Below are 15,172 nucleotides of genomic sequence, written 5' to 3'. Positions count from 1 at the left end.
GGATTTCTTTGATTTTTTTTTACATGCTCACATTGAGTCTTAAAAACATCCTCATCGAAGTTTTAGAGTGTTCCGAACCTCCCTCATTTCTGAACAAACAATTTTTCGAAAAACAAACGTCATGTTTTACAAATCTGAAAAAGTTTTAAAAACACCGTGATATTATATTATAAAAATTTTTAAGCTATCACCCGTAGTGGGCAGATTATTTTTACGTTGTTTTACAAGCTATTACCGTTCTTGAAATTGCAGAAATTTTCCAAATAGTAGTTCACCCTCAGCCGATACTGAAATATTTTGGTACTCAATTTAATTTCGTTGATGATTTTCGAATAATGCAAAACGAATTATAAACCTTAAAATGAGCATAATGGATACGCGATGCCTGAATAATGCTCCACAACATGATATAGAGTCTGGAGTTCTTAATGGTTTTTTCAGAATAGGTATAAAAAATTCTATTTGTAGTATAATTAATTATAATTATTAAGTCAGATTAATTCACGAGAAATAGGTTTTTATCGCAGTTTGGGTGTGCGTGAAGGAAGCCATGTTACTTGAAGTTTGTTACTTGAAAAATGTTCACCAGTTGGAATGCTGTAAAAAACTAGAGACAAGTACATTTATGTTTTTTGAGCAGTCACCTGTAAAATCATGGAAAACAATGGTTGTAAGACTTTTCATTCAAGAAAGAAAACGTTTTTAAATAAATACAAAAGTTGCCAAGTACATCGGATTACGAACATGATTATGATTCCATTTTTAAAAAAATGTACTGCTGTTTATATGGTAAATATATGTTCGATTCTAAACAACTGTACTGAAAACTTCGTAAAACAGCTGCAAAAAAAAAATTAGAAACACTGCATAATACATTTTTCAATGTCAAAGCACTCGGAGTTGTGTGATCTTCGGCAGGCTGTAAAGAGTGATGGAAGTTCGGGCCAAAAAATTCCTCGAAGCGGGTCGTTCTAGATATAAAGAACTACTCTCACCTAAATTTTTGTGAACATCGGAGTTGATAGAAATCCGTGGTGCACGGTCAAAGTTAACGATTTTTCGTAAAATTTCGAAAAAGACCAACTTTGGAATGATATCTCTCTAGGCTTCTTCACGCAGTCCAAATTTTCGGCAAGACTCGCTTGGAAGGTATAAAAAACGAAAAAAATGAGCCGTATTAGAAGTCAATTCAGCTAGAAAGAAGCCTGTTACATCAATTTGAAAATGGTCATTTTATGGAAATTTTTAATTCATTTAGCCTGATCACAATGAAAGGCCTCATGATCTAGAAGACTGAACCACGTTTTTTTTATAATCTAGATGGTATACTAAAGGAAATGGAACCAGTATTATTTGTCTTGAACGTAAAGTTTTTGTGAACCATAATCTTAAAAAGAGGCAAAAAATGGTCATTTTTTGATGTTTATAAGGCTCGTTCTCGTAACCTTGAGCACATAGTTTTTAAGGTACTTCAAAGTACCTAAGTTTGAGCAAAATCGAAAGACCCCTCCCGAGAAATTGGGCGAAATCCAATGGATCTACTCATATATATATAAAAGAAAACATTACGTTTTGGGAAGATTACGATTGCGTGACATAAAGTTTGATCCACTATAACTTTCACTATAAAATCGAAAGACCCCTTCCGAGAAATTGGGCGAAATCCAATGGATCTACTCATATATATATAAAAGAAAACATTACGTTTTGGGAAGATTACGATTGCGTGACATAAAGTTTGATCCACTATAACTTTGTGGAATGATATTTTTCTTTTATTCCTTTTTTTTCCAAATCATGTTTAATTTTGACTGTGCAGTGAGAGCTATTGTCACATCAATCAAACAAAGTAGTTTGCTAAATTTCAACCGATGTAATGCTTTACCGTAAAAAAAAATGTTGTGTGATTTTTTGATTTTGTTCGATATGAAGCGGTGAGCGAAAAGATAGACAGATATGCATCATAAAGTTTCTGACATCGGTCACCGAGTTTGTGGCGAGATGATGGGGGAAGATCCGCCTTAAATGTGCGCATGCGCCATGAATTTCGCGTTCTCTTCTTGGATACTCGGGGAAGGTTCAGTCTTCAGTCGCTCGCGACATTCAGTCCGCGTTACTATCAGTTTTGGCCGCGCTCGAGCGTCTCGATCAGCCAAGATAGTGCCGGGTCACGCACGATTGTTGCTACTTTTTTTCATTCCTACGCTGTCCTTTTTTTAAAATTCAAGTTATTCCTGAAACTTTGAATGGGGGGAGGGGGGGGGGGGCGACGGCGAAGCAAAAACAAATAGTGAAATCTCCTTATATACCAATAAACGTTCATCTCTCTTATATGACAAGTTAAAAAACAAACAAGCTCTAATCTCATATAGATCGCCCGGTCCGGTATAGCTTGAAATAGGAAATCAGTTTTCTATAAGAGCCTGCAAATACTTTTGCAAGGAATGTACAAAATTGCGGCAATCTTGTATATTGAGTTGTGAAATCCACGTGGTGTTAACCAATATAGTGGCAAGGATTAAGTTAATGAATTTGAGCAAAATATAATATAATGCAATAATGCAGTGGATGTGTGTAACAAATAAGCCGCCTCTCATTTACCGAGGTATTGGACCGAACAATGGAGGGAACTCTCCACCACTTGTTGAGACAATCGTGAAAGAATCATTATTCTGAATGAAAAACTTGAAGATATTATGAGGAAATATGAATAATTATATTCACGACGCCGTTGTGACCAAGAGATTGATATAATGTAATCCGATCGATATTTGAAATTCGGGCAAAAACCTATAGGGAGAGCAGCATTGTCGATGCTGGTGGCGTACGAGATGAAGATCCGTCGTAACGTCAAATTCAGTTGTTCGGTATTGATCGTTCTGCTAATTATACCATCATTGTTAGAGATTGCTGAGGGTTCGAGAAAACATCGCCGTCATCATCATTATCATCATCATCACCACCATCATCATTACCATCATCAACAAAACGAGGTGATAGTAAAAAAAAATTCGCGACACCGTCTAAGACACAAGCATGATTCCGCTTTGGTCATGACCGGTCGACGTAACGAGGGTTCCAGGGTAATGGGACCAAGTTCAACCTGGCCATACGACGGCGACGACGATGACGACGACGAAGACGACGACAGTGAATACGAAGATGCATTTGTGACGGATCACCGAAAGGAGAATGAGGAAAACGAAGATTACGAGGTAGAGCGTAGGATGCAAAATCATCGATCGAACAACAACGTTGGTAGCTCGTGGAGGCAAAGAGGTTTCAGGGTTGAGCAATCCCGTTTTCCTTCGAAGCGTCATTGTCAAACGGCGTTACGGTCTCACAGCGTTCATCGCCAATACCGCGTCGGAGGTGGAACTATTTCCCGGGCCAACGAGGAGGACCAAACGAGCCGTCGATCACATCGTGATGAAGCGGTCACCGCAACTGTCAAAATTCAAGGGGGAATGCATCATCGCCATCATCATCATCATCATCATCATCATCATCATCATCATCATCATCGTCATCATCATCATCATCATCATCATCATCATCATCGTCATCATCATCATCGTCATGAGAGGAACAGACTGAACAACAGCGGATACAATTATTATTCGAGGATCAGCCCGAATTATGATTCGGGAGGTCGTTCAAATATGTTAGAACAACAAAATGCTTACGACAAAGAATCATTGAAAAGATGGCGTTTCAATGAGGACATGGATGGTGAACGACAGGGCTATCGCCCTGTTAATGAAACAAATCCGTTCGATTGGAAATATCGGCATAAAAATCGACCGAATCAACGAAAATTAGGTCAGGAGTTGAGTGAATCTGTTGTTTCTTCAGCGGTTATCGGCTCATCGACGTCATTGGTACAAAGAATAGAAGAGGACACGCGAATCGATCAAAATATTAAGTCAAATTTGCTTCAGCATATTAGGAAACTTCGGGGTAGAGTACCTCATAACGATTCAACGAGCTTTACGGTGGAAAGCTCTGCAACAGTGAACAAAGACGTAATATGGGATAGCAAAAGATTTAAAAATGATGCGATCAGTCACGAGTACGATCACGTTCCAATGCCGAAAAAGGCGAACCAGATTGACAACCTTCATTATGCTCATCACGGAGATGTCACCATAACCAATAGGTCAAAACGAAAGAAGTGGCATAAAGATCGCAAAGACAACGACCGCGACGACAACTACGATAATTCCAATGCCGATGATGATTTCGATGATGCCGCTGTTACTAGATCTATCGTTCATGACAATCCTGATGATGATAATTATAAAAATGATGATGTTGGTGATGATGATGATGATGATGATGATGATGATGATGATGATGATGATGATGATGATGGTGACGACGACGATGATGATGATGATGATGATGATGATGATGATGATGATGATGATGATGATGATGATGATGATGATGATGATGATGATGATGATGATGATGATGATGATGATGATGATGATGATGATGATGACGATGATGATGATGACGATGATGATGATGACGACGACGATGATGATGATGATGATGATGATGATGATGATGTTGACGATGGTGATGATGACGATGATGATGATGATGATGACGATGATGATGATGATGACGATGATGACAATGATGACGACGACGACGACAACGACGACAACGACGACGACGACAACGACGACGACGACGATAATGATGCGGATGGTGCCGAAGATCTTGATGATGATGATGTTGTTGTTGATGATGGTGATGATGATGATGATGATGATGATGATGATGATGATGATGATGATGATGATGATGATGATGATGATGATGATGATGATGATGATGATGATGATGATGATGATGATGATGATGATGATGATGATGACCATGATAATAATAATGATGTTGATGTCGACGTTGAGGACGATGAAGTTAATTACGGTAATGGTGCGTTCGTGAATGGAAAAGTGAAGGAACGAGGATTGGAAGAGGAAGAGGAAGAGGAAGAGGAGAACGAGGAGGTTGAGAAGAAGAAAGATATGAAAGAGTCTGAGAAGAATCTCGACGACAAAGAGAAAACTTTGGATACAGCGAATCATAACAAAATCAACAACGAGCCACCTTATAAAACTTTTGATGACATAATAAAGAGACTGACTCTTGGAGATTCGGTTACATCGAAACCTACAATTCGCCGTGATTATCGAAATACCGTTATTGAAAAATATTTAAAACGCGACGCTTACGGAAACATATTTGATTCGATAAATACCACAAAGGGTGAAAAGGAAACTCTTCGTCAAGGCAAATCAGTTGGTTATTCCTCCTCGAATAAATGGCGTTTATACGATACGAGAGTCGATGCGAACGGTATGAGAAATACTAAAAAGATTTCTAATGCGATTGGTGATCGAAAGAGCTGGAAAGCTCGGAAGGAAAGTGAAAGGAAACAAATTTATTTAAATTGGAATGAAAATTTGAGGAGCAGAATAAAGAGCGTTGAACAGACCTACAATGAGGAGTACGAAGAAAACGAAAAGGACGAGGATGTTGCTAAGATCGGACGACAACGCGTTCCCGAGATGCAGGCCGATTATGACAATACGGTGAGTCGGAAGTATGATATTATAATATCTTTTCACCTTTCCAAGGTGTTCGTATTGCATGAGTTAATAAAAATTGGCCGCGCACGTATAAGTTTGCACAACGGTGCAATGTGGTTACCGAGGTCTATGCGGAGGAGAATATAGCTAGAGACACTCTCGCAATCGAGCAACTTTTGCTGCTACACACAAACCATGGTGACCTTGGCAATGCGGTTCGAAGAAGAGAGGGAGTTGAATTGCTATTCGATGCTAACTCGTGCTCCATACACCCACAGCCACGACGCGCGATATTTTACCAGCATAGGATAATACGATTCTCGCGTGTATACAGGGTGATCCCGTAGCATTATAAAACGCGGGCCGATTCGCCGAATTTTTGGATAATTATATAGAATTAGAAATTATTTTAAAATTTCTCTTTGAATCTCACAGTCGCGAAAAGCGATTTATTCTACAAGTCTCAACATCCGAATAATCGTAAGACGATTAAATATATTCTCAGGGTGTACAATATTACGTGCACACGAGCTACCGTGCGACCCGCCTTAGCTTCTACGAAAAAAATCTTGTTCGAGTTTCTCGACCCATGTCGCAGCGAGACGCTTTCGGGATTGATAAGGTTTTCCGTGACCCATGACCAGTATTTTCAGACAAGTGCTTAAATCGCGTTCTTTTATTCCCTCGAAAGAGACACAATTCGTCGGGTGGGGTTCAATATGTCGAATAACTGAATTACAGAATGGTCAATATTTCCAAAATTTTAAAAGTTGTGATATCAGTTTGGAGAAAAATAAGTAATTCGAAATTCTTATTCCCGATCGACTATTCAGCAGATTGCGTGTTTAATCAAAAATTCCTTCTTTGAATTCGTATTTACCCGAAAATATATATTTCAATAGTTTTCATTTCGAATGCAATTTTAACAGACCATCCGAATGTCAAAAGTTCATATTTTCGAATTCAAAATGGAGAGTAATTGTTTTACAAACAAATCAGAATATAGAGTAGTAAAAAATCGAAAGTTAATTTTTCGAGCCTATAAAACTTAGATATGCAGAATAGCGATAGCTCGAAAAGGCGAAAGTCAAAATGGCGATGTTTAAAATTGAAGATCAACGGTCTGAGTAAGTGAGTGAGTGAGACGCGTGTATTTGGAGCTCCACTGCATGCATTTCTTTATTTTGATCGATCGAGTTTCCAACGTTTCGCTATTTTGATTGTTCGACTTTTTGGTGTTTCAGTATTTCAACCTCATTAATATTTGGTCTTTCGTTATTATATTTTCAAAATTGTGAATTTTCACATTATCGCTGGTTGTAGTAATTTATGAATCGAAAGAGTGATAGTCGAATTTTCAAAAAATCAATATTTTAGTCATCGTCCTATGGGCGATTGTTACATTTTCTATTTTCGATGTAAACGTGCTTCGAACCTTGCAGTTTCTGCTTTATTTATTTTCGGCATTCAAAGCTGTAGTCGAATCTATCCATCTCCACATTATCATTCGAAGTTTATAAACTCGAGTTTTTAGCTGTTCGAAATTTTAGTCATTCCAACATTTTATCCCCACCCAATTCGTCGCTCAACAAGCGGGGGATGGCAATCGAAACGCGGTTCAAACTATGATATCCTGCTCGCGTAAGAGACTCTTATCTATATACTATTTCGGAATTTTCTATAACATACGATGCAACGATTTCAATTGTAATAAAACAATAAATCAATACGCAGAAAGATCGTTAATGCATATTTCAAAATAGTTCTAGCCTCTCTCTACAATTCTCTGAAACGTTCGAAATATTTTATTCATTGATAAAAGTGTGATTTACATTATTGAGAGATACCGAAACTAGATATGCACATAACGAGTAGACATCCTCCGCATGCTGTATATTCAAAAAGAATTCCAGCATCCGTTATTTATTTCCTCTGATATAATTTTTCAAGAATAAGGGGTAGCTGCGAGTAACAAAGCCTATACTCGCAAAATTTTTCAAACAGTTCAATTCTTTTATTATTATCATTAAAACATGTTAATTCGATTGAATATTACTTTTTTTTTTTTTACTCGAAATATCTCTCAGATATGCCTAGTTATGCGCGCAGGCACATTGCACATTATTAAATATTGACGAAAATGATGTACCTACACCCCGATGACGACTTCTAGCTTCGGTTATTGATTTTAGACGGCGATCCTTGACAAGAGGCACATTCAATTTTTTGTCAGGTCGAAGGTGCCTGCAAAACTTGATCCAAACCGAATACTTGAAACATATGCTAGAACTGTCCTGCTCGAATCCGCGTGCACAGAGGATCTCGATTTATGCGAATTATCGACATTCAGAGCCGCTATGAAGTCAGAGTATATGTCGGCTTCCCGCGTCGCCGTCGCCGTTATAATTTTTTCTCCGTGTCTCCGTAATAATTATTCAAAAATTGTCTAAAAAGTTTTACAGGCTGCTATACTCCTTGAGATACTCATCTTGGAGGATACACACGCCGGAACATGCAAAGATGCGATTGTTGTCAATATTATCAAAGCTGATACACATTTCATGTCCCGTTATGGAAGTTAATACCGCTGGTCGTTGTATACCTTGGCTTATTTAACTGTAGTAATACTCGCCAAAAGTCACAAAAAAAATCATGCTCGTCTGGGATGAAAAATTCTGTAATTATTGAACAATCGAAAGCAGATAAAAGGTTGGTGTATCGAAGAATAAGGCGTGAGCGCAAGGGGGAGATTGGGTTTCTCGCCAATTGCGAAAGTTATATAGCGATCGCGCGACGAGTATGTTAATTCAAAGACGTGACGACGCGAGTCTCTGAAATTCTCTTCGAAGAAGGCCTCCTGGACGTGCGCGTTCATAAAAGCTAAATGCTGCTGGTCGTATAGAGGCAAAGCAGATGTGAGATTTCCATTTTTTACAATATCGGTTGAAAGGTTACTTCCCCCTGTGCTTTTCATGATTATACGTGACACCTATAGGAAATGAGATGTTCCCTAAGATATAAACACTCGCGCGAATACCGTCAGACGTTTTCTTTACACGCCAACACGTTCTCGAGTCGCATCGCTCCTCCGCCGCCCCTCTTTCGCTTCGTCCACGTGCGATACCGGCATACTATCTATATATTGTTATGTCACGCGTTTTTTTTTTGTTTTTTTCAAAAATAAAAATTCACTCGATTGTTTTTAAGATTTAAAAAAATTAAATTTATTATTATTTCTTAATTACTCCATAAAACATTCACAAGTTTTTCTCGTTCTGAGAACTTGGACTCTTGTCATCCTACGTGTCTCCCGAGATCATAGATCTTATCAAGCAGAGTTTAAAATATCTATACCTTAGCACAAATATGTATCATTCTGGGCGAGTAACGCGCAATGGTCGATCTCTCACGTGGTGACCACTTTTGCTGACCAGATACAAAAGCGTGAAAACGCTTTCCTAAACTAATTCTTATCGCTGATATAGAAAGGATGTAAGTGCAATCCCAGTATTACTGGCATAACAATATATGGAAGGGAGACCGGGGCAAAACAGGATACCCGAAAAATGAGAAAAATTTTTTGTCTTTTTTTTCAATTTTCATACTTGTCCGAAAAGAAGATGTAACATTTTTTCAAAATATCTTAAATATACAAAAAGTATTTGTATATCTGCGATTACTGCCTCGCAGATATATGTTGCGAACCATCATGTGTGGTTACACCTGCACATGAATCATGTGTCCACTCCGCACAATTTTGGCGGAGTGCAATAAACATTTGCAATCTTCGTTATTATTCATATTATTCATTTTTAATTGAATTAATGAGGGCGCGTTCGACGTACGTTAGACTTACAGTGGTAAGTCGGAAGCACTCGGTTACGGGTGCAAAATGCACCCTAGGTGCATTCAATTAAAATCATAGTAAAAAAAAAATTTCATGAGTCTTTGAGGGGTATCCCGTTTTGCCTCGGAATTTTTTTTTTTTTTTTTTGAAAATTGACCAAAATTTCAGTACATTTCTTAGTTTTTGGGAGTAAAAAATAGACAGAGCTTCCCAAACTTCTGAAAAGTTAAATATTTCCTTAGGTATCTCCTTTTGCCCCGGTCTCACCTATAAATAAGATTTCAATCGTGGTATAATACGCGAAAAAGTAGGGGAGAGCAGGGCAAAGCGGAATTTTTTTTTCCTCCAATTTTGAGTTTTTGAAGCATGTTTTCATCTGAATAACGAAATTTTGCAGATTTCCAATGGAGAAAAAAATGTTTTTAATTTTCGGGGGAGTGTTCCGCTTTGCCCGCCTGTTTCACTTTGCCCTACTCTCTTTATTGCCCTATATCAATGTGCAAATTAAAAATTTTAAAATAAAAAAAGGATGCTCCGGAAAAATGCTCCGAAAAAAGTTTCATCGTTTTACCTCATCTCTTATATTTTGAGCATTTCTACTCGCTCGTTCGCTCAAATTATTTTCAATATTATATGCCTACCTCTATTAATTTTTACTATTACTCTATTAAATGATATGCCCACCGCAAATAAGATAATGTCTGTTGTTTTCATAGGAGCAATACACGAATATTGCTTCTCAATAAAAGGATTTTCAATGAAGCCTATATGCTTTCACGAGGATTCCGAGCTCCTAGAGCAAATACTGATTATTCGCGCGATCCAGCACGATTCGGGATGCTATTAAATTAATCCTCGAGTCCGTTAACGCAAAGTATATATGCGTCGCACGATCATTGTCTATCATCTGCTATAGTGTGCGTAGTTGGGATCGTGTGATTGACAGCTCCGTCGTCTACTAGGCTGACCCGAGCCTGCGCGTGAATGAAACAATTCGCGGTGACGTGTGTGTTGATTGAATTGGTACGTTATTTCCTCATTACTATAAAAACATCACGAGTCGTTGCATACAAAATGAAAATTTGTTCATAGGCATCGTGGAGCATCAAAGAAATGTTTGCTCAAACGGAATCTTTGAGCATTTCATGGGTCTATATGTAGAAATACAAATTGTCGCAATACTTTTGATGGAAAAATAAAAAAAAATAAATAAATAAATAAATGAATAAACGTATACGTTTATAGCCTATAGCGCATAACTTGCTCATTAATCGTATATGAGGTAACAAAAATTTTGTGTCGTTTTCATGACTCATTCTCGCCATCTTTTTAAATTATTAGCCTGCTGACATTCCCAGCAACGAGTTGCGCACTTATAACGCCTACGGGAAAATCTTTGATTTGAGGTTTAATCCATCAATGGGGGAGCGTGCGCGATGCGTATAGCTGAGTTTTTCAAATCTTTAAAACTTGATTTATCTTGAATATATATACGCCGGGTAATCAGGCATCGGGCTACCCAAGATGTATGTATAAGTATATGTATACGCGGCGGCGGCGGCGGCGGCGGCTGCGACGGGATAATGAGGGTGATGGGTCAACTAGGAATTTTGATAAACTCACAATTGGGTTACTTGTTACGTGGACTAGAATGGAAACTCGTAATAACCCGGCCACGCATAAAGCAAGGAAATCGATATCGTGAAATATGATTCGAGTTTAAAACATTCGTTGGAAGTACATCGGAGCTGTGAGAATTGATTACTCATTTTCAGTATAATAATGCGGTATTTTTTGGGATTGGGAGCGGTAAGTAGGTAGAAAGGAGTAGGTAGAAATAGGTATCGCAAGTAGGTTGTGTAACATTTCGCTGCCATGTCTTTCGAAATTCGGATCCGACGCGCTTGGATTTGGCGCAACGCACGGGGGAACGCACCGTAACTGGTGAATTTTCCAATGGAAATGCGCATGACCGATGCCCAATGATTTTTTTATATTGGCGTGCATCGCTGACATCGCAAATTCCCGTACAACTATCAAGTTCGCGTTATAGGACAAGTCCCTCCACCGCGATGCATGCAGTTGGTTCGCGCGCGGTCTTTTTTTCGCGAGTGGTCGCGCGAAAGTTATTCGTAGCACGATCCTTATGGAATAGAGTGCGTTCGGCGGGAAGGAAAAAAAAAAACATTCAAATTCCTAGAAATTTTTTACGAAACAGCTTTTACAGATACATATATTAACGGCGTATGCGCTCGAGCAAAGCAAGACTCGGAGCGGATCGTGGTGATAGTTGAGGAATTTCATTAGTAGCCGCTCGCCGTGTTTGCGCGCGCACAACGCTTGGCGGATATCACTTTCGGATGTAGCCGCCGTTTTCTTTGATACGGCTGATCTTTCGAGAACAAGCGTCCAATCGCGTCTAATACATACAGCATAACTATAAGGGAATGTGGGGCAAAGTGGGCACCCTAAGCGTTTAAGGAGTTTCGGTACAGGCGATACAATGTTGCCATGCTAAACCATGCTAAAAACATAAAAAATTTCAAAAAGTTTAGAATTTTATAAAATTTGGTGAACATATTCTTTAGTGCCAAATTTGACAATACAAATTTTTTAAGATTTTTCTTCTACACAGTTATCGAGTAATTGATCACTAAAGTTGACGTGTATAAGCATAGCGTTTCCATATATATAGGTATACATTCCGGGCATAAGAAATCTGCTTTAATGCGTAATTACTCGATAACTAAGTAGAAGAAAATTTTGAAAAAAATTGTGTTTTCGCACTTGATGTTGAAGAACATTATCACCAAATTTGATCAATTTCTTAATATTTTGACTTTTGTACCGAAACTCCTTAAGCTACATGTATCGGTTTACATATGGTCTTTCGTCTACTGTTGTGTCCAAAAACTGAATCCCCATGCTTATTTTCCATATCCTTAAAAAAAAAATTATGGGGCAGAGTGGGCACCTGCTCCGAGAAAAAAAAATGCTCAAATGACAATTTAAACTAATTTTCACACATGTACAATCAAATTGGAAGAAATTTGAATTTTTGAAAAAAAAAAATGAAAACGGGGCAAAGTGGGCACTTCGTTGCGAGGAAAAATTTTTATGCCCACTTTGCCCCTTTTTTTTATAATGAAATTTTGGAAAGAGGAAGTTATTAAAATTGTGAATGTTCGCGCTTACCTCCATTTGGCAAAACGCAACTCACATAGTAATCACCCGTCTCAAAATATGAATTGTACCTTTTCATGTACGTAGTTGATTTGAAAATTAATTTTAAAAATGAACATCATCCGCACTGTTCAAAATTTTACGAAATCACTGCATCACATCACCTGGAAAATATTGAAAGAAAATGAGAAACCAAGCACTGCAAGGAGGAGAACGCAGCCCCGATCGAATCTCACTTTCGATTAAAAATTACAAATTTTTTGCCATTAGACACATTTTTCCTTCCCTCATCAGAAACTTAGCTCTCAACTCTAAACATCTTTCTTTCACAGAAAACTATCTTTATCCCATTTCTTTCTTGACTATCTCGTACAAAAATTAATGAAAAAAAAAAAAAAATAACTCACCGGTGGCACACGAAATTTTCTTTTACAATAAAAGAAATCAACAAAATCGAGAAAACCGAAGAAGCCCGCTAAATTTTCGTTGTCAGACGTTTCGTGCATTTTTTTCGAGGAGGTTTATTTGCAATCGATCGAAGATTGGATCTGCTGCATATCATGTCGGAAGTGGGCTCACATCCGTGTGCAGGTGTCGACGATGATGACGTCAGTTACCGATGCGATTTTTGTAATTAATACAAATAAAATAACCATTTCGTAAAATTATAAATTTTACATTTTCCAAGTTTTTCGTTTATTATCCCAAATTAATTGAGCAATAACACATAAAAACTTGTAGAAGTGGTTATGGAACCAGAATCTGAGTTGAAAAAAAAAAAATGTTGAAAATTATTTTTTTCTTCACTTTTGGAAGTGCTTACGTTGCCCCACATTCCCATATATGTAGCTTCCGATTTATGCGAAATTGGTGAGTAAAAGCCGCTACCGGTAACGAGTATATTGCGCTTCGACTTGGATTTGTGCCACGATTGAAAATTTGCCTTGGACAATTCCAGCCTGCTGTATCATTTTGTTATTGGAATAATTAGATCTCCTTATATCTTATCATCATTTATCCTTTGGCAAGAATAATCAAGTCCCTCGCAGTAACGATAACTCGCGCGTTACTAATGTACGTGCTAACGCCTCAATTCGTCAGTAGTCCTTTTTCGCGTCAACGCATCGTATATCCAAGAATCGAGGGCTAGAGGGAACTCGTTCATAATCTTGATTAATTACATGATATCAGCGAAACAAACGCGGCGGCAGCTTTATCTTGAATCTTTGCAACGTTCTCGCCATCAAGCATTGCATGCCCCCTGAGTTTGTCCTACTACTGACTTCATTAATCTGTAAGAATTCAAGTTCCGAGATGAATGCTGGTTATACTTACATATATAGTTCGTATGTCTTGGAGTTGAAACGAGCGGCGATCGGCGATGTTGATCCAGCACCGCGAGGCATCGGGAAAACGATGTTGATTCTTTCGATAAATGTCACGCGTCGATCGAAATTGGAATGCGAGTTTGGTGATGGACAACTTATTCTTCCGATGATTTCGCTCATCGTGAATGGTTTTATTTAAGAAAGTTTCTCGTATCGTATGTATATAGGAGCGAATGTAAGCGAGCAAACACGTTTCTTCGTTATCTCGTCACGCGATTGTGAATTATTGGGCGCGTAAACGCGATATCAGATATTATACCCCGGAGTTGTCCGTTGGTGCGTGTGTTTATATAAACGCGGCACAAAAATCTGGTCTAGAATTTTTACTCGTCATTTCTGCGGATGAGGCCTCCTGACGTCATTTTTATTTTTATACTTCCTTCTCTTCGTCATGAATAATGCAGGATCATTATTCAATAGCGATGTACTTAAAACACACGCACGCGCACCTGAAAAAAGTGTGAAACTTTGGATTTAAATTGATGTGAAATGGAACGTTGAAAAAAAAAGATGCACATCTGCCGGAGGAATTTGATATTTGGAAGAAAAAAATCTTTGTTTTGTAGATTCAGCTTTGCGGCGAGTCACAGCCACGATCGAGGCATACATTTGAACGGAGCATTTCGGGTTTCGGGGCGTACAGGATAAGGCAAAGAGGGAAGTATAGGGGAGACCAGGGCAAAACGGGATACCAAAGGAAATATTTAACTTTTCAGAAGTTTGAGAAGCTCTGTTTATTTTTTACTCCCAAAAACTAAGAAATGTACTGAAATTCTGTTCAATTTTCAAAAAAAAAAAAAAAATTCCGAGGCAAAACGGGGTACCCCTCAAAGACTCATGAAATTTTTTTTTACTATGATTTTAATTGAATGCACCTAGGGTGCATTTCGCACCCATAACCGAGTGCTTCCGACTTACCACTGTAAGCGTTAAAAGCGATCTCGGCGCTTACAGCGCTCTAACGTACCTCGAACGCACCCCTCTGTAATTCAGTTTAAAATTAATGGTATGAATAATAACGAAGATCGCCAATGTTTATTTTGTAAAAATTTGTATTCTTTATCCACTGAAAAAAAAAGACAAAAAAATTTCTCTCATTTTTCGAGTATCCCGTTTTGCCCCGGTCTCCCCTATATAGGTGGAGA

At 38.2% G+C, this 15,172-nt stretch overlaps 1 protein-coding gene across 1 annotated transcript in view; it reads left to right on the top strand.

Annotated features, from left to right (window-relative positions):
• Window positions 1-4,794: 4,794 nt before the first annotated feature.
• The window catches only part of LOC122408266 (uncharacterized), a 45,571-nt gene continuing 35,193 nt past the window's right edge, over window positions 4,795-15,172 (top strand). The window contains exon 1 of the mRNA XM_043414955.1: window positions 4,795-5,612. Within this exon, the coding sequence (XP_043270890.1) occupies window positions 5,046-5,612 (567 nt within the window). The 5' untranslated portion in view covers window positions 4,795-5,045. The remainder of the gene's footprint in view (window positions 5,613-15,172) is intronic.

This window comes from Venturia canescens, chromosome 3 (assembly GCF_019457755.1).
Source record: "Venturia canescens isolate UGA chromosome 3, ASM1945775v1, whole genome shotgun sequence".
Lineage (NCBI taxonomy): Eukaryota > Metazoa > Arthropoda > Insecta > Hymenoptera > Ichneumonidae > Venturia > Venturia canescens.
Note: the sequence above shows the minus strand (reverse complement) of the source record. Positions and strands in the feature narration are given on the sequence as shown.